Source organism: Canis lupus, chromosome 23, assembly GCF_048164855.1.
Source record: "Canis lupus baileyi chromosome 23, mCanLup2.hap1, whole genome shotgun sequence".
NCBI lineage: Eukaryota > Metazoa > Chordata > Mammalia > Carnivora > Canidae > Canis > Canis lupus.
In genome coordinates, this window is record NC_132860.1 from 8668061 (window position 1) to 8694698 (window position 26638).

Consider the following 26638-nt stretch of genomic DNA (forward strand, 5'->3'; position numbering starts at 1 on the left):
GAGGGAGAAGCAGGCTCCCTGCAGGGAGCCCGATGCAGGACTCAATCCTGGGACTATAGGATCATGCCCTGGGCTGAAGGCAGAGGCTCAACTGCTAAGCCACCCAGGTGTCCCCACTTTCATCTTTAAAACAAAGGAATGTAATTGGTCTCAGGGATATGAGGACTATAGGTGAAGGCTGAGATGCCACCCACCAAGGGCTCAGAGCCTCAACAATGTCAAGAGGAAATGTAGCTTTCCCCTTTCCTACCTGAGACAACTCCACCAGTCAGGGCTGCTGGCTTTTTTATTTTAATTTTTTAACATTTGTTTAGTCATTTTTAATGAGACAATGTGCACATGTGCATGTGGGGGTAAGGCCAGAGGGAGACGGAGAGAAAGAGAACCTCTCCTTTTCTGCTGAGTGCTGGGCTGGACCCCACAACCTGAGATCATAACCTGAGCCGAAATCAAGAGTCAGGATGCTTAACTGAGCCACCCAGGTGCCCTGGCTGTTGGCTTTTTTATAAGAATTATTTTCTTGACATCATTCTCAAGAGAAGATCCATCCAAGGTTACTTGTCTGAAACCTAAGATAATTCTGTTAAAACTCACCTTAAGAAAACTAGTATATGTAGGTAAAAAAATAAAAAGCACTTATTCTATTTTTTTTAAAGATTTCATTTTTAAGTAATCTCTATAACCAACACGGGGCCTGAACTTACATGCCCGGGATCAAGAGTCTCATGCTCCACTGAGTGAGCCAGCCAGGTGCCCCTATTTATTCTGTTTTATAAGGGCGTATTATAATTTGACATAATTACTCACTTTGACTAATTATTCACTGCAAACAACCCCTCAAATGCATTTATATGCTTGTATCTAATCCTCCCCCCACGCCCCCCCCACCAAGAATGGCCACTATATGCGAGAGAGTATTCCAGAATGACCATGATGAAGGTTTCTAAATGACTTATCTTCTGGGTACAGGCCTCTCCTGGCACTGAGCTAAGTGTAGCTTACACTGGTTGAAACTTGATGCAAAGTACGTAAGGCAGGGTCTCTTGTCTAAACCTAATAATAAGAGAGGGGAAAACCCACAAAAACATCCCTCTCTACATATGTGCTGCTTTTTTAGCCTTTTGCCCTAAAACCCCCTGGGAGTGACTGCGCTGCTGATGAACTCACTTCAGGGCATGCCCAGTCACACCCCCGCCCCAACCCCGGGGGACCCTGGAGGGGACCATCCACAGCCCATGGATCTCTCAGCTCAAACTCTTGCATTGTTTACAGTGTCCTGAAGGCCTAAGTTTCAAGCACTGCCAGAAAATAGAAGTCAGGTGTTGCTTAAAAATAAACCTGAGCTGATCCCTCGAGATGCCGCACCACCTGACATGCTGACGGTTGCAGATCGGGCTCTGGGGGAGCGGGGAGGGTGGCACATTCCCCCTTGACAGACCACCTTGTCACGGTTCCTACAGAGGTCTGGTGTCTGCAACAGAGGGCTCCTTTCACCCCTCAGGATCTGCAGCTGCACCTACAAGTGACAATGCATGCTCCCCGGCGTGGACCAAATGCAGTCTGAACCTGTGACGTGTTCAGGCTTTCCCTGAAGGGTTCTTGTAGTGCAGCCCTGTTTTGGTGTGCCTGGTACCCCTTCCTCCTGCCCCTCATAGTCTGACTCTTCCTTCTTAAGGGGAGGTTATCCCAGGTGGTTCAAGAGGCGCTGACCCAGCACCTGCAGCCACCCAAGGTGCGGGCTTGCAGCCAGGCTTGGGCCAAACCCTCTCCCTACTCGTAATGACCGGGTCAGTGACGGCCATTTGACTCAGGTGGGCCCAGAATCATCTTGAAGAATTTTCTGTCACACTTTTCCAGAAGGACTTTCTCTCTCTTTTAGGTTGCCAAGCCAGAAGGATGAAGCAGGGCTACCAGGGCCATTTTGGCAGCCGCGTGCAAAGAGCTCAGAAAATACACAAGGCGGGGGCAGGCCTGGTTCTCACGTACTGTCGGGATGCCCGGATCCAGCAGTGTTTGAAGTGTATTCCTGCATTTTCCAGGTGCATTTAGAATTTCCGCTAAAGTTAATTTGGGGTAGGTGCCTGTCCCCTGCAGCCTGAGGCCACAGCTGTGCAATTTCACAGAAGGCTGTGCGTGAGGCTCGACTGGTAACATTAGACTTGTCACTGGCAGAGCCGGGTGGAAACTGCTGCTCCTAAAGAATGGTGGGGTGCTTCTGGAAAACCTTGCAACCAGGAAACAAGGTTTGCATCAAACAACCCCAATAGCACGCTGTTAAAACTCTAGTCCAGAGCTGCGCCTTATGGGGAAGTAAGAAACGGGACACCCTGAAGGTTGAGCTTTGTGCAGTGTTTATTAATCTATATTTTTGCGGGGGAGTTCATAAAATATAGGGGAAAAAGGAGTTCTGCAGTCAAATACATTTATGTCAGATTAAACAGCCTTCTTTTTTTTTTTTTTTTAAGATTTTATTTGGGCGGCCCGGGTGGCTCAGTGGTTTAGTGCCGCCATCAGCCCAGAGTGTGATCCTGGAGACCTGGGATTGAGTCCCACGTCGGGCTCCCTGCATGGAGCCTGCTTCTCCCTCTGCCTGTGTCTCTGCCTCTCTCTCTCAATCTGTGTCTCTCATGAATAAATAAATAAAATCTTAAAAAAAGGAGATTTTATTTATTTATTTGATAGAGAGCCAGAGAGCAGACGTGGAGGGAATGGCAGAGGGAGAGGGAGAAGAAGGTTCCCTGTCAAGCGGCGGCCTGATGCGGGGCTCGATTGCCTGATCCCGGGATCATGACCTGAGCTGAAGGCAGACACCCAACTGATTGAGCCACCCAGGTGCCCCTTAAACAGCCTTCTTAATGGCAGGAGTTGGCATATCTGGGGACGGAGTTGGTGCATCAATACACTCCTGTCTTCCTGTCCCCTACACACAGTTGGGTCTAATGATGTAGTTTTCTAGACTTATTTGGCCAGGAAACTTTTTCTCACCCCCTACCCCCCCACCCCCCCAAGATACGTTGTGGGCCTTGAGTTCTTTGGAACACACTTTGGCCTGGGGCCTCACATCCCTGCGTGATGAGGCAATCGGAAGCACCAGCAGCACGGTGCGTGGGCAAGAGAAGCTCCCACCTGTAGGACGCGAGCACATCCAAGGCCGGTTGGCAAGAATAACCCACTGGTCTCCGTGGAGCCCTGTTTCATCAGAGTTATTAAGATTCCAACATCTCAGAGTCATAAGGCTAATGGGACCTTTTGTTATATAATTTCAGCAATAAACTAAACCTGTTTGCTTCCGGTGGTGGTTGAAAAAGCTAAAGACCGTTGAACTTGCTTAGGTAAGAATGACTGTGGTTGCAGGGGGGAGAGAAACCAACCCACGCACATGTGGGCAAACAAAACTGTGGCCACGGTTTGCTACGCCAAGTCACAAAACAAAAACTGCAATTCCTGAAAACTCCGACCGACCTCCGCCATCCGCCGGATTTACCTTTGACGGTCACGGAGATGGTCGTGTTCTCGCCCACCAGATAGCCACAGGGCAGAAGCTCGGGGGTCTCGGAGGTGTTGCTGCGCTGGATCTCCCCGATGCTGTAGCCCAGAACACTGTCTGAGTTCAGCCCCAGCTGACTCACGGGGTCGACGTGGATGATGTATTCCTGGGAAGAGTAAAATCAAGACCCCATCAAAGACGTGGCTAGAAATCCGCCTGTGACTCATGTTTTCTTTGGGTGATTTATGACCATCTTCTTTCCCAGTTGATGCCTGGGTTGAAACCTGTGGAACGAGGGGAGGGAGGAGCTGACTTTCTACGGGGAGGATGCCCGAGGATCGCAGGCCTCTTCAAGTACAGATTTATTTGGTTAGTGACGTGGAGGGGAGCCCTGACACAATCGTGGACGTTTAGTCTGGATGAACCAGGCACGGAGAAGTGAGGCTGCTTTTCCTGAGTTCAGCTGAAGTCCTGAAGACACCAGGGCCTGTGACCAGTGCTCGAAAACTCACGAGAAAGTAATTCTGACGCCAAATCTCTCCACCAGCCCCTTCTCTTGGCCCAGAGCAAAGACCACGTTGATGACGACAAAGGGAGCAAACCCCAGGGAAAAAAAAAGGAGTTCTGCAGTCAGATACATTTATGTATTTGACTCCAGGACTGCACGAAAGAAGCAGCAGGAAAAATTGTGTTTAATTTGGAAAGTGTGCCCTCTGAGGTGAGTGACCAAAAGGTTTTAGGGGTCAGTGACCTTGGACCGAAGGTCTGTGGGCAGGAGGTGGCTGGAAGATGATGACGTGGAATATTGGTTAACAGCCTCTCTCCCTTTAATGGTCTCACTTCCTCACATGTGACGCCCCACAGGCTGTCTCCAGCCCAAACTGTTGTCTTTTTAAGCCAAGGATGTCCCGACTGCCCATCAGCAGACTCGAGGTTTTGGGTCCAGGCAGCGGGATTGGTCTGCCCTCAGCCATTCCCATCTCTTGCCCGGTCACATTTCCACAGCCCTCCAAGATGGGGAATGACCTTTGGCCAGAGAACAGGGCTTCCCGCGTGTGAAGCCACCAGCATCGAGATGCTAGAGATTGCACTTGTTAACTCGGGTTTTAAAGTCAGACCAACAGAACTAGACCAGCAGGGCTGAGTTCTGGCTCTGTGACCTTGGGCAAGTGACCTGCTCTGAGTCCTGCTTTTCCTCTAAATGTGAAAATAATAGGGCCTTCCTCACAGGCTTGGAGATAAACTGGGATCACGTTAGCAGGGTCTCTGGCACCAAAAATGCAGGGTACGAATACTGCTCAGGAGACATGATTAGCGAGCACTTATGACTGCGGACTCACTTAGGGACAGCAGAAAAGAAAGTACGAAAAGCTTCTTCCCGAACACCTTGCGCTTGCAGGTTCATCTCCGTACTCCTTAGTTATTCCTCCTGTGATCAACACCCACCCACTCCGGTGATGTGATTAGAACAAATGCAAGAATAACTTCAGTACCATCTTGGACTCTGGCCCCTGAACAGATGTTACTGTCGTGTGAAGCACAAATCACAGGCTCTGTGAGGTGTTGGCCAAGTTGGATCAAATGAAGAATGGAAATTTGCGGTCTTCGCCCTGCTCACAGGGCACTCACTCCAAAGCATATTCAATAGGACACAACTCTAAGGTGAGGGGAGGATTTGGACATGAGCAGCTCACCACGCGAGGCTCAAATAATTGCTCAGGGCCAGGGAAACGGCTCTCACTGGCTGGCCCATCACTGGTCTGTACTCACCAACCTCCTGTTACCTAAGTGGCCTGGGGACAAGTCCCAGCAACGCGAGGACAGGGGTGGGGAGCAGGCCCAAGGAGAGGCCCCGGTCAGGACACAAACTGCCCCCCCCCTCCCTCCCTCCCTTCCGCCCCAGGCCCCACTTTGGGCAGACCACTGCAGCCAGCCTCTCAGACACTTACTTTGAACAGTCGTCTAACCACCCCATCGAGCACATCCCACTTCGTCTTGCCACTAACTCCAATGCAGCCAATAAGAAAGAGGTGTGGTCTGGAATCCTAAAGGTAAGGAAATGCATGCAGGTGAAAACCAGGCGGATCCTTTCTGACACAGGTTAGCAAGGACTCAGATTGCCTTAGAACTCCACCAATGGTTTGAGAGGGGAATAAAAGTTCTATTTGTTACAACACCAGATACAACGTAGCTGGAATACAATAGTCTTTAAAAAAAAAACAAAAACAAAACTTTCCCTGCTGTCTTGGAAAAACAGCAATCCGTGGGTCAGGAAGAGAGGACCTCCTCTCTGGAATCTAGAAGCGTCTACTAGAGGTGTACCTTGGAGAGTGCACAGATCACATCGCTTGCCTGGAATGCTTCTCCCCTCTCCTGCCATCTCTCCTTTTCCAAACCTTGCTTGCAGGCTCACCTCTTCCAGGAAGCCTTCAGTGATTAACCCACCAGGCTCACGGTGCCCACTGCTTCACTGGTTCTACATATAACCTATCAACGTATTCTGTACTTGTTTACTTTTAGGTATTTAGGTCTATCTGTAAACCAAGTTTATCTCCTTGCTAGATCTTAAACTCCTTCAGGAGAGAATACATTCCTTTTTTTTTTTTCCTTAAACAACGCTGATTGCTTTTCTGCTAATTAAAGGTTAAATCATACTCAATTTAGAAAACAAGTAAAACTCTGAGAAGTTCACAATAAAGTATCTTTTTCCTACTTCTTTTCAACTTCGCCCAATAGGGCTCTCTGCACAAGGGGGGCAGGGGAGGAGATAACTAATCACAATGATTAAAGAAAAACTAATAGAACATTCCATCTTGTTGGATTTTAAAATCTCAGATCTGATGTGCTCATAAGGATACGGAATTGGAAGGGTGGGTGCAGGGAGTGCGGGCGGGGGTGTATGTGGCAGGTAAGTAAAAGCAGCCGAGAAAAGAGCACCAGTCTTGCCATCAGAAGACCCGGCCTCACCAGTTGCCCTGTCACCTGGGCGCCAGGTTCCTCAGTTACAAAACGGAGGTAACCTGGTCTGCTGGACCGATTCCTCTGGATGCTGTGGTGATCCAGAACAACACAATTTTTAAAAGGGACTCAAACTTTTATAAAACGTGACATCTATCTGTTCCTATTGAGGATCCCTAGAACAATGCACATCCCCAGGAACCCCCACCTGAATTTTTTATAAGGATGTTCTAAGGATGAATTTTTCCCCTTGATAGTCTTATCACTCCACTAGGTAAAGCTCTGAAAATGGATCTCTTGGGACGTCTGGGTGGCTCTTGAATGTCTGCCTTCAGCCCAGGGCGTGATCCCAGGGTCCCAGGATCGAGTCCCACGTCGGGCTCCCTGCATGGAGCCTGCTTCTCCTTCTGCCTGTGTCTCTGCCTCTCTCTCTGTGTGTGTGTCTCTCATGAATAAATAAATAAAATCTTTAAAAAAAAAGAAAATGAATCTCTTCATATTTATTTTTATATATAAAAAAATATATATATTTTTAGGCTAGATGAGGAGGAAATCATGGGCGGCTCCAAAACCTGGGTCTACCCCCTTCGACAAGAAGAGAGAGCCAGCCCTACTGTGGAATCCTCCTGCCAAGAGTCTGGCTGTAGATGCTCCGTTGCGGTGGGCACTGCGGGTCCCCCCAGGACTCCTAGACCACAGGCAGCGGGTCGGCACGGATGCTGGGAAACAACAAACAAGAGACTGAAGGGGACTTGAAGTAACGACTCCGGAAGTCTTTCCCCGCTTCTCTGAGAGAGGGTCACTACAGCATCAGGTGGATTTAATCAATGACTAAAGATTGTGCCAACCCCCTACCCCAAAAAAGCCCCTGGGGTGGGTGTGGCGTGACCTTCCTAGACCCCAGCAGGGAACAGGAACGACACAGAAAACTCAAGATTCCTCAGTCTCGGGGAGTCAGGAAGCCCGCCAGGATGCTTCCCCTTAGCCACCCGCGGGGCCTGGTCCCCTCGGCCTCCCACCTCGTCGGCGGCCTCTGAACACTGGACAAAACTGGTGCTCCTGGTCGGCTGAATTGGGGCAGCTTGCTTCTGTGCGAAGTGCTTTTGCAACACGTTAGATTCAGAAAAGCCATTCCTGACGGAGGTTAGCGCTTAGTTCCGCGAAAGCGCGGCACGGGGATATTTTTAGTACTTTATTAGACTTTCCAAATGCAAGAGGGAGGGAGGGTCATCTGGTCACTCTCGTCGTGTCAAACGCTGCCGGGGATGACGGGGAGTTAAGGGAAGCGTTAGGAGAACCCCCGAATCACCTCGGGCGCTCAGGTGACTCGGTCTGACGATGACATCGCTACGCTAGGCAGTTCTACCTGCAGAGGGGACACGCAGAGCAGGGAAAGGCATCCAACTAACCTCCTTCCACTTCATTTCCTCCTGAAAGCTGACAACTATCTTAACATGCCTGCCTCCTTCCTTCCGAGCCGAGCATTCACCAGTGTCATCCAGCAACATGTCTGCGAATGGAAAACATCAACAGCCTTAGGCACATGGGGACAGCAAAGCCGGCTTCCTGACACCCCCGCTGCTTGCTGGCACGGCAGCGGGACAAACCAGGTGTCGGGGTGCGGGGGGGGGCGGGTAGGGGAAGGGCAGAGGGCAGAATGGAGAATGCAACCACAGAAACCGATGGTGGACCGACCAAGAACCAGCAGGCTGACGATGTCCCTTGCCAAATGGAAGTGCGAGGCAGAGGCTCAACCAAAACGACAGCAACGCGGCATCATGGATAAGAAATCAAAGCGTCGGCCTCGATATGCTTACAAAGAAAACCTAGACCGTGTTCGCTCATTACTGTGCTGGCCTGGACTCCGTCCCGAAGGCAGGAAGACCACAGAGCGAGCCACCGCCCCAACTGGGACCCGCTGCTGTGGGGTTTCTATGCAGCATTCAGCTTGCAGGTCAGCCTCTTAAAAATGGACCAAACAGAACTCAGCAAGGTGGACAAGAGGATCCAAGCTCATGGCCCGGAGAAGTGGGGGCACTGGAGCAAAGCATGACAGCAGTCTAACGGCTGAGCTCATGTCGGTAGCAGACGCACACCCAGACACACACGCACCCCACGTGCACGCACGCCTGTTGCCTCTCCGTTTGATCTGTTCATCTGCTTATCTCGGGGCTCGTGCTTGGAGACTGGAGAGCCCGCTGCAGGCCCTGACCTGCGCCCAGCCCGGTGATGCCACTCACCCAGGCTGGTTGACTCGGTGAGGTTCAAGCTGTGCTGCGAGAGGCCCATGGACTGCCTAGGGGAGGCAGAGAGGGACACCTGGGAGGGTGCCCGGCTGCAGCCACTGCCTTGAGACTCTGACTTCAGCCGGTCATTCTCGGCTTTCAGCTTCTCTATTTCACTCTGCAAAGAGGAAGGGAGAGGCTCCCTTACTAGGTGGATGTAACGCGAACAGGTGTTTACCGCAGGAGGGACCAGAGAGCCCCCCACCGCCATCAAGTTGGGTATCCCAGCCGAGGCCCGGTCAGTCACACCATCGGAGAGCTTTGGCCGTGCTTGCTGCTCTTGGGTGCATACGAGACCTGTCCGGCAGGGCGAGGGCCATCGTTTTGGAGAGCTGGCCTTCGGAAAGACCTCAGCAATGTTTCCCACAGCCTGCTGCCTGAGTCTTAGCTGAAAAAGAGCCTTAGCATTCAAGGAGTTTGAGAGACTCTGGGCTTGACGGGTTTCATTCCTGCAAGACTTAGAGCCCTTAAGAACTGCTCTGCCTTGTGGGCCTTGCAGGGGGCACAGAGTGCAGAGCCTTCCTAAACAGTGGTGATCCAGGAGCTCTCCCTCCACAGAGCCTCTCGTGGAACATGTGTTCTGTGGCACCTCCTTTGGGAAATGCTGGTTCTCCAGCGAGGACCCATTTGGCAGGGCCCACAGGGCTCTTTCATCCTTACAGATATTTAGGGAAGACCTACCATGTGCAAAGCCCTGGGACTACCTCCAGAGAAAGGGATGCAAAAAAAAAAAAAAGAAAAAGAAAAATGAAAAATGAAAAAAGAAAGAAATAGCCAGAAGATGCAGATGCCTTCCAATCCAGGGTGGAAGGTGAGGGGCTGTGAGAACACATCTAGAGGAATTCAGTTGAGAGCACTAACTCTTCCAGAGGCGGGATCTGGAAAAGCTTTGCAGAAGGTGAGGCTAACCCTGGGGGAAGGGTCTGATTCGGCTGGGCAGGTCATCCCCTCGGAGGGAACGTTAGGAAACAGAAATTCCTGGTGCAAAGGGAGCAGTGAGGGGCTCCCTCTGACTGATGAGTCTGGGAGGTGAAACTGGGAGGCCTCAAGGGCCAGGCGAAGGAGACTGCTGCTCGCAGGAGGCGATGGCAGGGCCCCGGGAAGTCAGAGGCGGAGAGGCTTGGGCAATACCTGGGAGGGCACGGAAAGAGAAGGAGCCTTGCTCCTTTTGGAAAAGCAAGAGGAAAACGAAGGACCAGAGGAGAGCGGGGAGCTGCGAGCAAGGGGGGGCCCGGGCTCACCTGCATCCTGTTCATGGCCTCCCGCAGCTGGTCGAGCTGGTGCGCGGAGCTGAGCGCTTCCAGGCGGATGTCGGTCAGCTTCATCTCCTTGTCCCTCAGCTCGTTCCGGAGCTGCATGACTGTCTCGGCCTCACTGTCGATGCACTCGGAGATGCTGCGGGGAGAGGCGCTGCTGAGGAGACCAGCTCGGAGCTCGTGGCTTCAGGCCTCCCTGGCCGCCAGCCTGTGTCCCCCGCGTCCCCTGGCAGGTTTGTGCGCCTGTCACCCTGTCTGAGCAGCCGGCCAGCGCCTCCCGGGGCGCCAATGCCAAGGCCCCCGAAATCCAGACTGTGTTGCTTCTCTATGCTCTTTGCAGCACGCTGGCAATCAGGGTGGCTTTGGCGTGCCCCTCAGCCAAATTCCAATAATCTGGGATAAACAGGAGCCGGCAAAAGACAGCGGGAACCTTCCGGGTTTAAAACCGCCCCTTCGGTCCCAATGTGTACACAGCTGGGCCTCTATGGGGACACCGCATGGCCCTTGAGAGCTAAACCCACTCAGGGAAGGAAGGTCAACTGTCTGTTTTAAAGATTAGACACTCTAAGGTCAGACAGCTGAGGGGTGATTTTTATTTGCCCAAAAGTGAAGGTAACTGAAAGATTTGGGTGGAAGAGGTTATTTATTTTTGGTCACATTCTAAACCTCATTTCTTTCTTTCTTTTTTTTTTTTTTTTTTTAAGATTTTATTTATTGGGTGCCTGGGTGGCTCAGTGGTTGAGCATCTGCCTTCGGCTCAGGTTGTGATGCCTGGGTCCTGGGATCGAGTCCTGCAGGGAACCTACTTCTCTCTCTGCCATGTCTCTACCTTTCTCTCTGCGTCTCTCATGAAAAAACAAAATCTTAAAAAAAAAAATTGTTTATTTAAGAGAGAGAGAGAGAGAGCATGAGCTGAGGGTGGGGAGGGTCAGAGGTAGAGGGAGAAGCAGACTTCCTGCTGAACAGGGAGCCCCATGTGAGGCTCGATCCCAGGACCTCGGGATCATGACCCGAGCTGAAGGCAGATGCTTAACCGACTGAGTCACCCAGGCTACCCCTATAACTCAATCTTTTAAAAGTGTCTTAAAAAAGCAACATTCTTTCCTTCCCCTACCTGCCCACACTGCTTAATAAGCTCATGGCAAAAAAGAGAAACATGTCAGATCATAAGAGAGCGGACAGGGTGATATGACAAAGTCACAGATTTATGTGAAAATTGTACAACAGGGTGGCTCAGTGTCTACCTCTCCAGCCGCATGTCAGATCTTTGTCTTAAGAGGTGGCCCCTCTAGGCTGGGTTCCTTAGGTGATCAGTTAGTTTTGCTGTTCAGATACCTGGCGAGTCAGCACTAAGTGGAAGATCATCAAAGTCATGATGAATTGCCATGTTAGACAAGAGGACTTTCTTAAAAAAAAAAAAAAAAGTCTGTTGATTTCAAAGATCATTGGATCTGGTGTCAGGGGTGATCCAGAATAAGCAGGTTTGACATTTCTTGGACTGAAGATAGAAAAAATGAAAAAGAAAAAAAAAACCCACGTTCATAAAGTTACAAAGCTGAAGCTGATTATCTCCGAACGACATGGTGAGCACGTGGTCTCTGCAGAAATAATCGCGCAGCCCACTCTTCCAACACCAAGCCCTAGATTTGAGGCCAAGAAAAGCCTGACCTGTAAAACTGGTTGAGGGTGTGGAAATGTTCACTGCCAGAGGGAAACCATTTATAATTGTTAAAAGAGATGTAATTGTATTTTGGGGGCAGAAAGGACTAGAAGAAAAATTTAACACCAGAGTGGCCAAATCGTTTCGTTGTGATTTTCTCGACCTGCCCCTGAATGGCTTCAAGAGATGCACAGAGTAGAAAGCTACCTCCAGTTTTTAAAAGTTGTTGGCAGCCAAGGAAATGTCTCAGCTACAAAATCTTCCAAAACCCTTTAACAAATTCCTGAAAATCTTCTGAGTATCTCCACTCTATGCCTAGGGCAAACTGAGGCTAACAGATCTGGGATAAGAGGCTAGAAAATGTCTTGAGAATTCAGATCCTCCTCCCTTGGCCCTCCTCTCTCTGTGCTTTGACTAGCCTATGGTTTGTAGGGTTTAGCTACCTGGTCATGCCTTTTCTGGTCTGCAAGGTTTGCAGTGGGGGCTCGCAAACACTGGTTTCTTTTTGAGAGAGGAGTATGGTTTCCTGGCTTAAGTGGAGTGTAAAGTCTGAACAAAATTCCATCGTGACACTCCAGTCTTTGCTAAACCACGCCCTGCACAGACCTCGAAGGCTCCAATTCATTGCAGGGACTAGTTAGCTTGGATTCACACCATCAGTCTGCTGTATCGGGCCCTCTGGGGCAGACGTTTTGCCCCAGTCACCTTCACATGGTCTGCACCTTTTCCCCAGAGAGCTTTTGCAATCAAAGAGACACAAGACTTCCTGAGCACCCACTTTGTGGGATATATCACATGGGTGACCTCGCAGAGCTTGGCCAGTGACTTTACATAGAGAAGCAAACTAATAAAGTCTGTGTTGAGAGTAAGTCCTCCAGGAGTACTGTGCTCCCCCCAAAATAGCCCCGTTCTCAGGAACACACAACCGCAAGGTCACACGGGAGGGATGTCCTACCCAACACAAAGATGACGTTGAAAATCAAGTTAAGATTTAATTTTCCAGCAATCTTGACACCCAGTGTGGGGCTTGAACCCACAACCCCAAGATCAAGAGCCACATGCTCCACTGACTGAGCCAGCCAGGTTTCCCGAAAATCAAGTTCCTCTGCAGCAGGCCCGGCTAAGTTTTAGTCTCTATTCCTAGTGCTCAAGGCAGCACCTTTCCCTTGGTTCCTTCTGCACTAGGGTTCGGTTGTCTTCTTCAGGTCTCCTGCATGGCTGCCGGCTGCTCCGGGACCCGGGTTCTCTGCATCATTTCTGGAGCCTGATCACACTGATCGGCACATAAAAGGTGCTCAGCAAATGCTGACTGCCTACACGGACGACTGCGCCAGGCATCTGAACCTTACTAGTAATTTACTCCATCCACTACTAACTCCACAGAGATGTGATGTAATTATCTCCTTTTAAAAGGGGGGAGGCTGGGCAGCCCCGGTGGCGCAGTGGTTTGGCACCGCCTGTAGCCCAGGGCGTGATCTTGGGGACCCTGGATCGAGTCCCACGTCAGGCTCTCTGTATGATGCCTGCTTCTCCCTCTGCCTGTGTCTCTGCCTCTCTCTGTGTCTCTCATGAATGAATAAATAAAATCTTTAAAAAAAATTAAAAAAATAAAAACTAAAAGGGGGGAGGCTGAGTCCAACAGAGATGAACATGCCCATCATTAAAAAAAAGAAAGAAAGAAAATAATAAGGACAGAACCTGGGGGTGGGGGGGTGTACTTAACTCTAGAGCTCATGCGCCTGAACTGTATCCAGCAGGCACTCAATACGTGCTCATCTGCTTCGTGGGCTACTTATTGAGGCAACCTGATGGAGGTTTTCTGCTACTCAGTCCCTAACGTGTTACTCCCCAATTTCCACTGTCTGGGCTGGTGGCATACCTAATTTCAAACGTCTCGAGGGTGGGAAACACTGCCTTCCCACACCACCATTCCTTTCGCCCACAGGGTAGGAACTTTTCTGGGCCCCCGACTCCTCTGCCTTGGGTTACTTCTTTGAACTTCCTCTCACATCTAGATTTGCACATTCTTACAAACCCTTCAAGGTTGGAAAGAAGCATTTGCCCTCTGCCCACCCTCTGGAAAGCCAGACCCAAAACAAACATCTCCAGTGTGCACAGATGCTGTGGAATGTCAGAGAAGGGCAGCGGAGCCCAGAGTCGGCCCCACCCGATCCCTACGGGGAGAGCGGTTTGGAGGGAGCGTTCTCGCAATGGCCGCTGGGAATGCTGCTCAGCCAAGTGCCTCATCCACTCTCCCTCATCCTCCCCGGCTGCCCTGCAGCACTTGGCCCAGCTACCACCCCCCTCCCAGCAGTTTCTTTTCTCTGCTCCCAATTTCCTCCCACCTCCTCCCATCTCACTGGCTGCTCTTCCTTTCTCTTCAGAGCTCCCGGAGCTCAGCCCTTGGCCCTCTGGCTCCTCTCCATCTCTCTTCAACCCTGCGGAGAATCCTCTAGTTTCCCATATCCCAGTACCATCTGTGAGCCCACGTCTCCTGGATCTCTGTCTCTAGGAGTCCCAGGCTGGTTGGCATCTCCACAGGGATGTCTCCTGAGAAACTGGGCCTTAACATAGTCCAGCCAGAGCTCCTGATGTCCACCGTGCCCTGCAGATCTCAGCTGGCATGTCACCTCCTTTCCTGACCACCCGGTCCCTCCCACCCATTCCAGAAGCAATGCTTCCATATACTCAGGTACTCAAGTTGCAAATCTAGGAATATTCAAGGATTACTCTTCCCTTTCCCTCACACTTTATATCACCTTGTGCTGTCAGCGTGCTTCTAGAACACATCTTAAATCCATCCAGGGCTCACTACGACCATAAGTCACCATTTGTTTCACCTAGTATTTGAATGTCTGCAAATCCAGCAGTATCTACCTCCATGTAGCTTATCCTGCATGTTTTTTTGGGGTGGGGGTGGGGGGTCGGAGAACAAATAACTTGAGGAAATCTGCACGTCAGGTGGTGATGTGTGCCATGGTGAAAAATAAAACAGCGGAAAGGGGGATGATGGGGAGTGCAGGCTGTGGTGGGGGTGTTATTTTATGCAAAGTGCACAGGCAAGGCATTAGTGAGAACTAGAGCAGGGACTTGAAGGAAGAGCACATCTGAGGGAAGGTGCACCGGACAGAGGGCACAGAAAGGGCAAAGGCCTGGGGGTGTGTGAATAGAGTGTTCAAAGGACAGGAAACAGGCCAGAGTGGGGTGGACGGCGCTGCGGGAGGTACTCTTAGCTTCTTGTGTGGTTGCCTTACTTCCATTCCTGTTCCCCTGAGTGCCTTATCTGCAGAAAGGAGACTGATCTTTGTGAAACAGGAGTTCAGATGATCTTCTATTCCTGCCTAAAACTCTCCAAGGATGGGGCACCTGGCTGGCTCAGTCAGTAGCGCATGTGGCTCTTGATCCTCAGGTCATGAGTTTGAGCCCCACATCAGGTGCAAAGATTACTTAAATAAATCAAGCTAAAAGCAAAACACCTCTCTCCATGGGGTACCTGAGGGGCTCAGTCAGTTAGGCGTCCAACTCTTGATGTTGGTTCAAGTGAGATGGAGACTGAGCTCCGCGTCAGGCTCTGCACTCAGCAGGGGAGTCTGCTCAAGATTCTCTCTCTCCCTCTCCCCCTCCACCCCTATCCTGCACTGTCTGTCTCTAAAACAAAGAAATCTTAAAGACAAAACAAAAACAAAACCCTCTCCCATCACGCATAGAAACAGATGCAAATTTATTTTGACTTCAAAGATGCCCATGTTCTGGGCCTTACCTCCATGGCCTCCTTTCCTGCCACTTTCCTACTTCCCATCATGTGGCAGCCATGCTGGCCACATGCTGGCCATCCCTCCTTCCCAGACGCCCCCAGCCTGTCTGTTCCCCACAGTCTATTTCCTTTCCCTCCTGGTGCAGACGTGTCACTTATTCCCTTGTGGGTGGGACGGCCCCACTTGGCGGACTGTCTCCTCCAGGCCTGACCCATAAAACTCTCCTGCACTCTCTCCCCTCTCCCCCCGCCCCACCTGCTGGCTAGACACAGAGTACTCAGCAGAGGAGTCAGGACCTGTGGGATGGCTGGCGCACAAGGTGGAAGGAGCCTTTCACGGCAGGCCACCTGCTGATTGATGGACAAGGAATATCTGTGTCGAGTTCAGTGTGAACCAGAGATAAACAGTCATATGTCAACCCGCTGAGCTCTGGGACTGCATATGTTATAGCAGCCAGTGTTACCAACCAGAACTAACCAGTGGTCTCTCTTAGCATGCAGATCTCAGCTGGCATGTCACCTTTCCTGGCCACCCCGTCCACGGTGGCGACTCTGTATCCCAACACACTATTTTAATTCCGAGCATTAACCCTTAGCTGATCGTTTTCTAGTTTATTTGGATTTGTTTAATGTCTGCCTTTCGCCGGGGCATATAGGGTCTACCAGAATAGGAACCTCATCCGTACACGGTTGTAACCAGGGCCTGGCATGGAGCAGGAGCAGGAGCTCAGAAGTGAAATGAGCTATACTATGTTGTGTTCCCACTGATTCCTAATCCTAAGGGGTGGGATACTGCTTAACATCGACTTTGGTCTCTACAGAACACGGGTTGTGACAGCCAATGTTTAAATCCACAAATAATCAGTGAGGAGTCCCTTTTTCTCCTGGTCAGAGGAACTGAGATGTTGTGGGATGGCATGTTGTGAGTCATAGGCGACCTTTCCCCTATTTGCCTCTTAGGCACCCAGCAGGCAAATAGGGCTCACACTTTAGGGGATTTACCTAATTCTTTACACAAGAACACAGACCTGGGGCAGGCATCGCAGGGACGCACTGCAAGCCCATCCTCCACAGCATTCCACCCACCCTGGTTTGCACCTCGCTCACACAGGAAGCGCACATCCCCCACGGCCACCCTCTCACCAGTGCTCCTAGAGAGAAGAGGAGCTATTAAACTAATGAAGTAAAATAGCGGCCCCCAGCAGAGCCATGCTTCACGGGTTGCTGAGAAGTTGAGGTTCTGTGCTGTTTCCTGGCTTCCACTTCCTGTCCCCTGTGCTGTCCAGGCAGCTGCTGGGCTGCAAAGACCCAGCCAAGCTCCTTGCCCACACTGCCCGCACCCGTCTGGCAAGCCAGCCTTGGGACATGTGTATGGCTGCTGTCTTCAGCAGGATGGCCTGCTGGCTAAGTGGACTTAGGGACAGCTCCATAGACTTGGCCTCCTGAGACTGAAGGAGAAGGAGAGGAAGGAGGTCCTTCTTGCACAGTATCTGAGAGGGACCTCACAAGTATCCAGGGAAGTAGATGTAATTAATCTCATTTTCACCAGTGACAAAACTGAGGTGTTTACAACCACCTTCTGTCTTGTCCAACTCCAGCCACACTGGCTCTCTTCTGGGCACCATCCCATCTCACTAACTGTCCCACCTGAGCTCCAGTTCTTGTTTCACTCTTGGCCTGGTATACGGTGGTCTCCAAGGGAATTCAGTCCTATGGGGCAGGGGCAATCTTTCTCACTGCTACAGGGAGCTAGCCGTGCCATCCTCTAGCTGACGCCTGGGTCCCCACCTGTCCATCTCAAGCCATTCCTGAGGTGCTCCTGCCTCTACAGTCTGGGCTTTCTGTTCTTTAGATGAGGCACATGACTGTCTCCCTACACCCCTGATGATGCAATGATCAGTGGGGGGCTCACAGAAATCATGGGAGGTTGGCTGGGCAAGAGAAGATGACTCTTTCCATCTACGTACTTAGTTGCCAAGGAGAAGAGCACCTAAGCCAATGTCACATGAGCAAACACCTGTCTGACTTAACAGAAGCAGCTGTGTTCCTGAAGAGCTCTTTACAAATTGACTCCTTTAAAATTTACTAGGGGAGCCCCTGGTGATGAATCATTTTACCAAATACAGAACCCTTCGATAAAGAGAATTATCAGAGTCTTCTCCATTTTTTAAACTTCCGGTTGCTGAGTGCTGACCTTGGAGAAAGAGTCAACATCAAATTCTGATCAGAGAATAGTGTAATCCCTAAGTCTTGTCACGAAAATGAACTGGAATGTCAGCAAAAACTGTTAACACTCATCATACTATCCTCTCCCAGCAAGATGGTTGTAGCTCTTTCCCATCCATTTATCTCGTCCGATCCTCAGGATAGGATAAGTAGCCAACACCCAATTTGACAAGTAAAAAAATGGAAACAGAGAGGTTAAGCACTTGCCCATGGCCACCCACAGTGATGTTCCAGAACAACAGTGGAAGATTCCTTTCTCTTTCAACCTCTCTAGTCCTAAAACATTGGAAGAACGTGCCCAGTCCCATGAAAGCAAGATGAACAAAACCCCAGGGAGCAGATGTATACTAACAGGACACCTAGCCTGGAGGGTTCCTAGGGGCCAAAGGCATCGTCTGGCCAGTGAGCATCCCACACAGACAGACTTACAGGGAGTTGGAGTGGGAGCCCCTCAGCAGTGGAGTGGAACCCGTGGAACCGTTGTGTGGTAACTTTGGTGAGGAAGGCAGTGAAGAATCTGTCATCTCCTCGATGTCGGAATGAGAGGATGCAGACTTGGGGGACTTCTTCTTCCCAAAGGCTTGCTTGAAGGAGCTGCGTAACTGAACACATGACACTGTCAGCCTGGCCAGGGCTGCAACCGACCCTCAGGCCTTGGCAAAACAGAGACATGCAGACAAAAGAGCAATTAATTCTCCCCCCCACCAACCCCCCGTCCCCCCACCAACGACAAAGGTTCCCAACAGCTCTCTGGAATCAGTGCAGTAAGGGAAGAAGAGTTATCTGGTGCTGACAGCTCAAAGGACTGGACCTGTGGGTGACATTCCATGCCTACTCCTGCTTCGAGGCTAGATGCCAACAGCAAGACAGAGCCTGGCTCAGCGGATGGATGTCGAGAGTGTGAGGTTATGCAGCAACAAAGCAGGGTGCTCAGACACGGTGACGGATGCAGAGGGGATTAGTCAGATCAATGGATGGGTTAGCTTGGTATCTGACATTAGCGTTGGTCTTGCTTACCTCATTGACCTGCCAGGGAAAACGCAAGCAAAAAAATGGGGAAGGGGAAGGAAAAAAGACAATTTTTAACAGAGAAAGCCAGTGACAGGGAAAGCCTCGGACTTTTCAGACACGACATGGCTCATATATAAACACCACACACAGAGGAGTTTTCCAGGAGGAACACGAATCTTCCAGAGCGTTAGAAGCATCTTCCTTCAATTAGGAAAGGAAAGGAATAGCGCTTCTGGAAGTCCCTAGGATCCGAGTTCTTCCAGCTTCTTTGGCTGGCTGAAATGACTGCCCCCAACCTTCCTGTGCTTCTCACCCTTCTGTCTCTTATCAGCCATCTCTCTGTCCCTTAACTTTTTTTGGGGGGGAGGGGGGTATGTATGTGTCTTCTATTCGCAGCAAAAATAGCTTCACTGCTGCACTAGTCCCAACACGGCCGTACAGCCCTCTGATAGATCTACTTAGGAGTTCCTGCTGTACTTGCCTACACCCAAGATGATAGAATAAGCAGGGAATTAGTCACCTCACTTGTGACTCAAAAAGTAAGCGCTGGTAAGAAATTCATTAACTATATCGGGAAAACGGAATTGGAATATGACAAATTCCCCAAATCATGGGACAGATCTACAAACGCTAATGAGGAAAGAAGGAATTAAAGTGCAGGGTCTTCTCTGAAAGCCGTGATAAGCACATATTTTTCTAGACCAAAAAAATTAAGTTTTGTCTTGAGATAAGGTCTTTTAAAAAGTGATTTCCCGGGGGATCCCTGGGTGGCTCAGCGGTTTGGCACCTGCCTTCGGCCCAGGGCGTGATCCTGGAGACCCGGGATCGAGTCCCGCATCGAGTCCCGCATCGGGATCCCCGCATGGAGCCTGCTTCTCCCTCTGCCTGTGTTCTCTGCTTCTTTCTCTCTCTCTGTGTGTGTCTCATGAATAAATAAATAAAATCTTTTTAAAAAAGAAGTGATTTCTTTTTTTTGTAAAAATCTTTCTTTCCTTCTGAAAACATCCTGGGGGTTTTCTTAGCCATTAAGAAATTTTGAAACAGGCCACTCTGACATAATTAATGGGATATTTTTTTTTTTTTTACCCATCAGTATTACATCTATAAGGAATGGCATGTCCAACATGTGGTTGATTGATTGAGATCCCATTTCCTACTTTTCATCCTATTTCCACTTCCAGAAACAGAAGGACCTGGCACATAAACCATCAACCTAAATCCTTGCACCTACCTCTGGTACAGGGCCAGGTAGAAGAGGAGATTACAAAGATTAGATAGAAGTAAGCTTTGGGATCGTCTGAGAATGCCAATTATCCATCTTCCCCAATTCTACCGATAACCAAGATCTGTCTTCATGCAAGTAAGTAAGTTTTATTTCTTGAATTGGAGAAAATGGGTAAGCACTGTTTTTCATACAAAATAATTCTCTCTCATCACTTTGATAATCAAGTCAGACCATATTTTGCCAACAGTATATTAGAATCAGCAACATATGTTAATGCTCTTTAAGGCATAGCCAATGAGTTGACTGCAAGTCATTAGCAACAAAGGAAAAACTTGGTCAGAATAATGAGAGGGCCACACTGAACTGGCCTTACGGTCTTCCAGGGCAAGTCATCAGGAACCGGAATTACTCCAACCTCAACTGCTCTATTGCTAGACCTCGCCACCCATCCAAGATAACACAAAATGAGGGAGAAGGGTATGGAATGGATGAGGACATTGAAGCTACTATGAAAACACGATGTCGTCAGCACTGATGGATGGGGCCCTTTGAGCACTAGCCCACTTCAGATCAACCTGGGATATCCCTGCACTGAACACAGGGAGCAGCAAATGTCAATCCTCAGCCCAAAGTGAACTAAAAATAAGTTCGAGGGAGAGGGTGGGTGGTGGTGGTGCCGGGGAGCGGGTCCTGGCTGGCTCAGTCGGCACAGCACGCCACTCTTGATCTCGGGGTTGTGAGTTCAAGTCCCACATTGGGCACAGAACCTACTTGAAAAAGACTTGGGTGGGTGGGTGTAATATCCCCAGGAAAATAGGAAAAAAACTGCTCAAGACACCACTGTACAGAAATTCAAGAGGCTCACTGGGATTATGGAAATGTGGAGAAACAATGCATTGGAGACTGGGTCTATTAAATTTGCCATTTTGAAGTACAACGCCCCAGTTTAACACCTTTCACTAACACCTAATATCTACATGATGAAACTTTTACTTATAGGACACGGTCAAAAAGTGTTCAAAGAAAATTGGTTTCATGCTATCATTGGCAACTGTGTAAATAAACAGATAAGGGTCATGGATAACGATGGGATAACTAGTAATACCCACTCCCCCCCCCCCCCCCCCCAAATAACTAAGAAGAAACCACTCAAGAGTAACTTGGCTCTATTACCTGGCACTTTGTGGCTGACATATGAGGAGGACGAAATGACACATATATGAAATGAAAGAGGAGTATGTCACATAAAGTCTCATGAAACAGAAAAGCTATCAGGTGGTGGTAATTTCCTAGGTCCTGGTGTTTGGCTGAGCACAACACTGAATTTGGTAGAAAAAGATCCACAAGCTTCTTTGGATCCACTCGCAAAGCTCTATGCTCTGGAGTTAAGAGCTGGCCTGGGGGCTCCTTCTGGGCTGGGGAGAGGGGGACTCTGGCCTGTTAGCACCCACCAAAGTCTTTGGATGTACACTCACCCAATTCTTTCTCTTCTTTTTCTTGGAATCACTCTCGATGTTGCTGCCCACACTGGAGTGGCTGGTGGCACTGTTGATGCTGGAGACGCTGTCAGAGGAGTGCTGTCTGCGGATGCGGAGGTCTGCAGACTGGGAGGTACCGTTTCCTGGGGACCCAGGCCAGGACATCAGCAGCTGTGGCCTCGAGCCTGTTCCTCTGTCCCCGGGAATGACTCTTACACCTGGATCCAACACACCTGAGGACTCCTAGGTCTTTCTTATTGGACAGCACCTTCTGCTCTCAGCTGCTGGTTTTATGATCCTGGAGCAGGTGCACGGTATGCTCTTTTTACTTAATTAAATGAGGGCCCATTTTACCCACTTCACCAAACAGAAGTCAGAAGAAGCTCTGAGAAAGAGAACTCCCCTCCCTGACCTCCTCCTACACCCTGACACCAGCTCTCTTAAGCCTAAGATAGGCACCCGATTATGTTTTAGGGGGACTGTGGCACAGTCACCTGTGTTGTCTGGCTGCCCCTGCCCCAGTCCTCTCTACTCTCCTGCCTCACGAGCCTTTCTTGGCCCCTTGGAAATGCCGAGCCCATCTCATCTCAGAGCCTTAACGTGTTAATGTGCATTAGTCCCTCTTCCTTGAACGCTCTCTTCGCTTACTCAGGCTGGCCAGCTCTTGCTCATCCCTCCCATTTCAACTCGGTCATCACTTTTCAGAGGGCCTGGTATCCGAAGTAATGGTGATGCCAAATAAAGGTTGCGGCCGGTTTTCCACACAAAGGCGCAGCCTACTCTTTAAGAGCACGGGGTTTAGGGCAGCCCGGGTGGTTCAGTGGTTTGGTGCCACCTTCAGCTCAGGGTGTGATCCCAGGGTCCTGGGATTGAGTCCCATGTCAGGCTCCCTGCATGGAGCCTGCTTCTCCCTCTGCCTGTGTCTCTGCCTCTCTCTCTGTGTCTCTCATGAATAAATAAATAAAATTAAAAAAAAAAAAAAAAAAAGCATGGGTTCCAGAGAGACCCACGGCTAGTCCCACTTCTGCATCTTACTAATCTGCATCCTCTGGACGGGAATCTCCTCCCTGCAACTCAGGGTTCTCATCAGTGCACTGTGGAGAGGACCAGCACCACACTCAGGAGGTTGTCATGGGAGGAAAATGAGATCATGAACAACCGACAACATTGAGCAGCGTGCTTACAACACAATGAGTGTTCCACAAACGCTAGCTGTCACTGGGCCTTCTACCATTACCGTTAATATCGCTACAGCGGGAGGGAACTCGTCCTCACGGTTCCATTCCCGCCCCAGGTTAGGACGCATGAGCACAAAGCAATTTACTCAGAAGTTCCTCCCTGGACAAACATGGGATGCTCACTCCAGCTCAGCCCATGTCCACGTATCAGAGCGTAATAAGGGCACAAGTGAAGTGAAGTGAAACACTTTTGATACTTTGCCAATAGAAACAGATTTTCGTCCATTTTTGAGATACATCAGGGAAGAGGCTGAGCCAGGAGAGCGGTCTTCCCAGAGGCCTGGAGTTAGGGATTAAAAGTGTTTGCCTCCCAGGCCCTGTGTGACTGCCACACACACGCACCCCTGGGCAGGGAGGCTGCACTGCATGTTGTTGGGGGACGGCTCTAAGGGCAGGAAGGTCATTGGTCTGGAGGCTGCTCCTTCCTTTACCTTTGCAATTGAGCTCCGGTGTGTTAATGACCCCATTAATGGCAGCCTGGGCAGCTGCATTCTGTTTCTTCAGCAGCTCGATGGTTTTTCTTAACTCATTCAGTTCTGAATCCTGAGGAACAGAAAGAAATACTGGTTATCCTACAATCATTCTGTACAGAATTCAAATGAAGGACAATTCAGTTTCAGCCCAGGAGCTTAGGGCATGAAGGAGTTCCACAAACCCTGTCCCATACATTAGGGTGGATCAATTTTCAATGGGCACAGAAGCACATCAAAGCAGCAGAAATGGGGGGGGGGGGCGTCTGGGTGGTGCAGTTGGTTAAGCATCTGTCTTAGGCTCAAGTCATGATCTCAGGGTCTTGGGATCGAGCCCTGCATCAGGCTCCCTGCTCAGTGGGGAGCCTGCTTCTCCCTCTGCTCTGTGCTCGTTCTCTCTCTCAAATAAATAAAATCTTAAATGTAAAAAAAAAGTAGGAGAAATAGGATTGCGAGGTTTGTCACTGATGCTGCTGCGATCTGGGTCATATCTGCACTCAGAAGAGTACAACTCTTTATGATTTGATTCCAATAGCTCATATACACCAAAATCTATACCATTCTCTAGAACAAAAGAGAGTATTATTTTGAGGTTATTCATTCCAAGCAGGGAGGAGAAAAGCATCCTTTCTCGCTTTACCTTTTGCTCAGCTGTCATGGTCAAACTCTGGAGCCTGATTGTCATGTTTCCAAGACTCTGCTCAAAGGCTGCCACCAGGTGAGCCTGGGGGAGGAAAGACACCGTCTTAGTGACATGACCTTGCAAGGGAAGAGGGCCGGATGGGCGCTGGGTCTTAAAGGCTAAAACCCTCATGGGGGCCAAGTGAGCGAGCAGCCATCTAATTCTTCAGCCCCGGAGCCCCACTCCCCACCTCTCGTTGGGATCCAGTCATTCCAGCTTATCATGTCCTTAAAGATCCTGTGCTTCTTCCCACTTTACACATGCTTTTCCCTCTGCCTGGAATGCTCTTCCCCACCCCCACGTCCTTGTCTGATTCTACACATCCTTCTCAAGAGATCTCGGCTTGGGGCACCTGGGTGGCTCAGTGGTTGAGCATCTGCCTTTGCTCAGGGTGTGATCCCGGGGTCTTGGGACCAAGTCCCACATCAGGCTTCCCAGAGGGAGCCTGCTTCTCCCTCTGCTTGTGTCTCTACCTCTCTCTGCATCTCTTATAAATAAATAAAATCTAAAAAAAAATATAGAGATCTCGGCTCACGTCTTCATGACACCCCCAGACAGGTTGGTTCCCTCATGGTCACTCTCAAAAGGACGTGGACTGCTGGTCTACGTGCACTCTGGTATCACGCTTAGAGACACATGTGCTCTCACAACTGCTGCTTCACGTCTGTCTCCTCTGCTCCACTGTGCTTTGTTCACCAAGTGCCAAGCTCACAGCAGAGGCTCATATTGAGCGTGTTTGTAGAACGGATGAACAAAGTGGTTGGCATATTTTGCTTGTTATAATCCTGGTTAATAAAAAGCCACTGAAAGGCCCATCTGCTACCTCCTTGGAGAAACCTTCCCCTGTTCCTCCAGGGAGTTAGGACTTTCCCCCAAGGCCGCTCTCTACTTTTATATACCTCTCTTAGAACACGACATCAGACGCACCATTATTTTATACAGCACGAAGACATCCTGAGAAATGCTGCCAATTACAATCAAAATATGCATCCCACTTTCAGAAATGTTTAAAATGTAGGGGAAAAAAAAAACGTGTATCTTAGAATTGAGCAATGCGATGTTTTCCTGTCTGCTCCTTTCTCTGCAACCCTCTTGGAGGACAAGATGCAACCTGTGTCCTAACATGAAGCCTCCCCCTTCCTCCACAGAGCAGCAGGTGCTATATTGGTTGGTTGACTGAGGATGCTGATAATATGGTTGAAACCAAGACAAAGAAGGGGCAAGTGAGCTAATCCTCCTGACTGCAGTTTCTCCATCTATAAAATGGGTGCAATATCCATTTTCCTCCCAGGGTTATTGTGAGCAGTAAGTGAAACAGTATTGGTGAATGCAGGTCTATGAACACAGGAGTGAACGGACACTTTGGGGACGGGGGGAAGGAAAGGAAGAGGTTTGGAATTGGGAAAGTGACGAAAGATAGGATGAGAACACAGATGGGGAGAGACCAGGAGAGGGTTCTAGGAACAGGGTGGGCAGGTATAGGAGAAGAGCTGGCAAAGGAAATGTCTTGGGAGAATGGAGAAGTGAGATCTGATCATATGGTATGAACATTCTAGAGTAAAAGAGGACTGACGATGTACTCCATGAAGAATCAAAAGTGAGGTAACGGCCAGCGTATGGGTGGGACATCGGCCTGGGTCGTGAGGAGGGTCAGCAGACATTTCAATTTAAAGAGGAGAGCTCAGAGAAGTGAGTCCGAGGCCCCTGTCACTAGACTTCATCAAACAGGAACAGTTGAGGATACAACAGGTCTAGCATTCACCATTGGGCCTTTTTTTTTCCGACAGCAGCAGGAGTCAGCAGAGCAGGACTGCTTGTAACAGAAATGTGAAGTGGGCTGGCCAGTTTCTTTCTAATGGAGTGCCCTCTCCCTATTAAAAATTGAGAAAATGCGGGATCCCTGGGTGGCGCAGCGGTTTGGCGCCTGCCTTTGGCCCAGGGCGCGATCCTGGAGACCCGGGATCGAATCCCACGTCAGGCTCCCGGTGCATGGAGCCTGCTTCTCCCTCTGCCTGTGTCTCTGCCTCTCTCTCTCTCTCTCTCTCTGTGACTATCATAAATAAATAAAAATTAAAAAAAAAATCTTTAAAAAAATTGAGAAAATGCTATTGCATTTTAAAATTAAGAGATGGGGGCACCTGGGTGGCTCAGTGGTGGAGCAATTGCCTTTGGCTCCGGTCATATTCCCAGAGTCCTGGGATCGAGTCCCACATCGGCCTCCCCAGAGGGAGCCTGCTTTTCCCTCTGCCTGGGTCTCTGCCTCTCTCTGTGTCTCTCATGAATAAATAAATAAAATCTTTAAAAAATAATAAAATCAAGAGATATGCTTTAGTTTAGCTTGCCCGGGAGACTATGACAGAACAAAAGCTAAACAATTCAAGACAGTTTACACAGTCCATGAAGGATACAAGGTCAGGGCAGGAGGATGCTGAGAATTACTGCTAACCTTGCATTTCAAAGGAACGCCAAGGTCAAATCTAAATGGCCAAATTTTCATTTTCTTCAATTGTTTGATTGCCACCCCGAATTCTCTTTGTGGGGACTCATGCTTTCTATTCACTTAAAAACAAAAGCCTGACCCCAAGAAGACTGCTACTGGGGAAGTGTGTTTGCAAACTCAAGAAGCCATGTTTTCTCTGAAACAAAACAAAACAAAAAAACAGAGGTTCACATTTTGCTGTCGAGAGAAAGGACAGACTCTGGGTCACGAGCAACTGTGAAAACACGGGCCGAGAGGCAGTCGGGAGCCTCGTTCGGAGCCACACAACAGACTCCTTACCGAGTGCCATTCTCACATTCCCAGGAAAACAAACACGGATGGTATAAAAACACCCAGAGAAGGTGGCTTTGAGTAGTTTGTCCTAGAAAAACAAACACAGCTTGGCCTGTGAGAAAGATGGCAGACAAT

At 49.7% G+C, this 26638-nt stretch overlaps 1 protein-coding gene across 7 annotated transcripts in view; it reads right to left on the minus strand.

Moving 5' to 3' along the window:
• The window catches only part of NAV2 (neuron navigator 2), a 727084-nt gene that overhangs the window by 18990 nt on the left and 681456 nt on the right, over positions 1 to 26638 (minus strand). For all 7 annotated transcript variants that reach the window (XM_072793786.1, XM_072793782.1, XM_072793781.1 and 4 more), the window contains 9 exons: positions 23689 to 23772; positions 23010 to 23121; positions 21338 to 21483; positions 18056 to 18228; positions 9972 to 10125; positions 8686 to 8848; positions 7855 to 7955; positions 5437 to 5532; positions 3485 to 3653 (listed from right to left, as the gene is read on the minus strand). In XM_072793786.1, the coding sequence (XP_072649887.1) occupies positions 3485 to 3653; positions 5437 to 5532; positions 7855 to 7955; positions 8686 to 8848; positions 9972 to 10125; positions 18056 to 18228; positions 21338 to 21483; positions 23010 to 23121; positions 23689 to 23772 (1198 nt within the window). The remainder of the gene's footprint in view (positions 1 to 3484; positions 3654 to 5436; positions 5533 to 7854; positions 7956 to 8685; positions 8849 to 9971; positions 10126 to 18055; positions 18229 to 21337; positions 21484 to 23009; positions 23122 to 23688; positions 23773 to 26638) is intronic.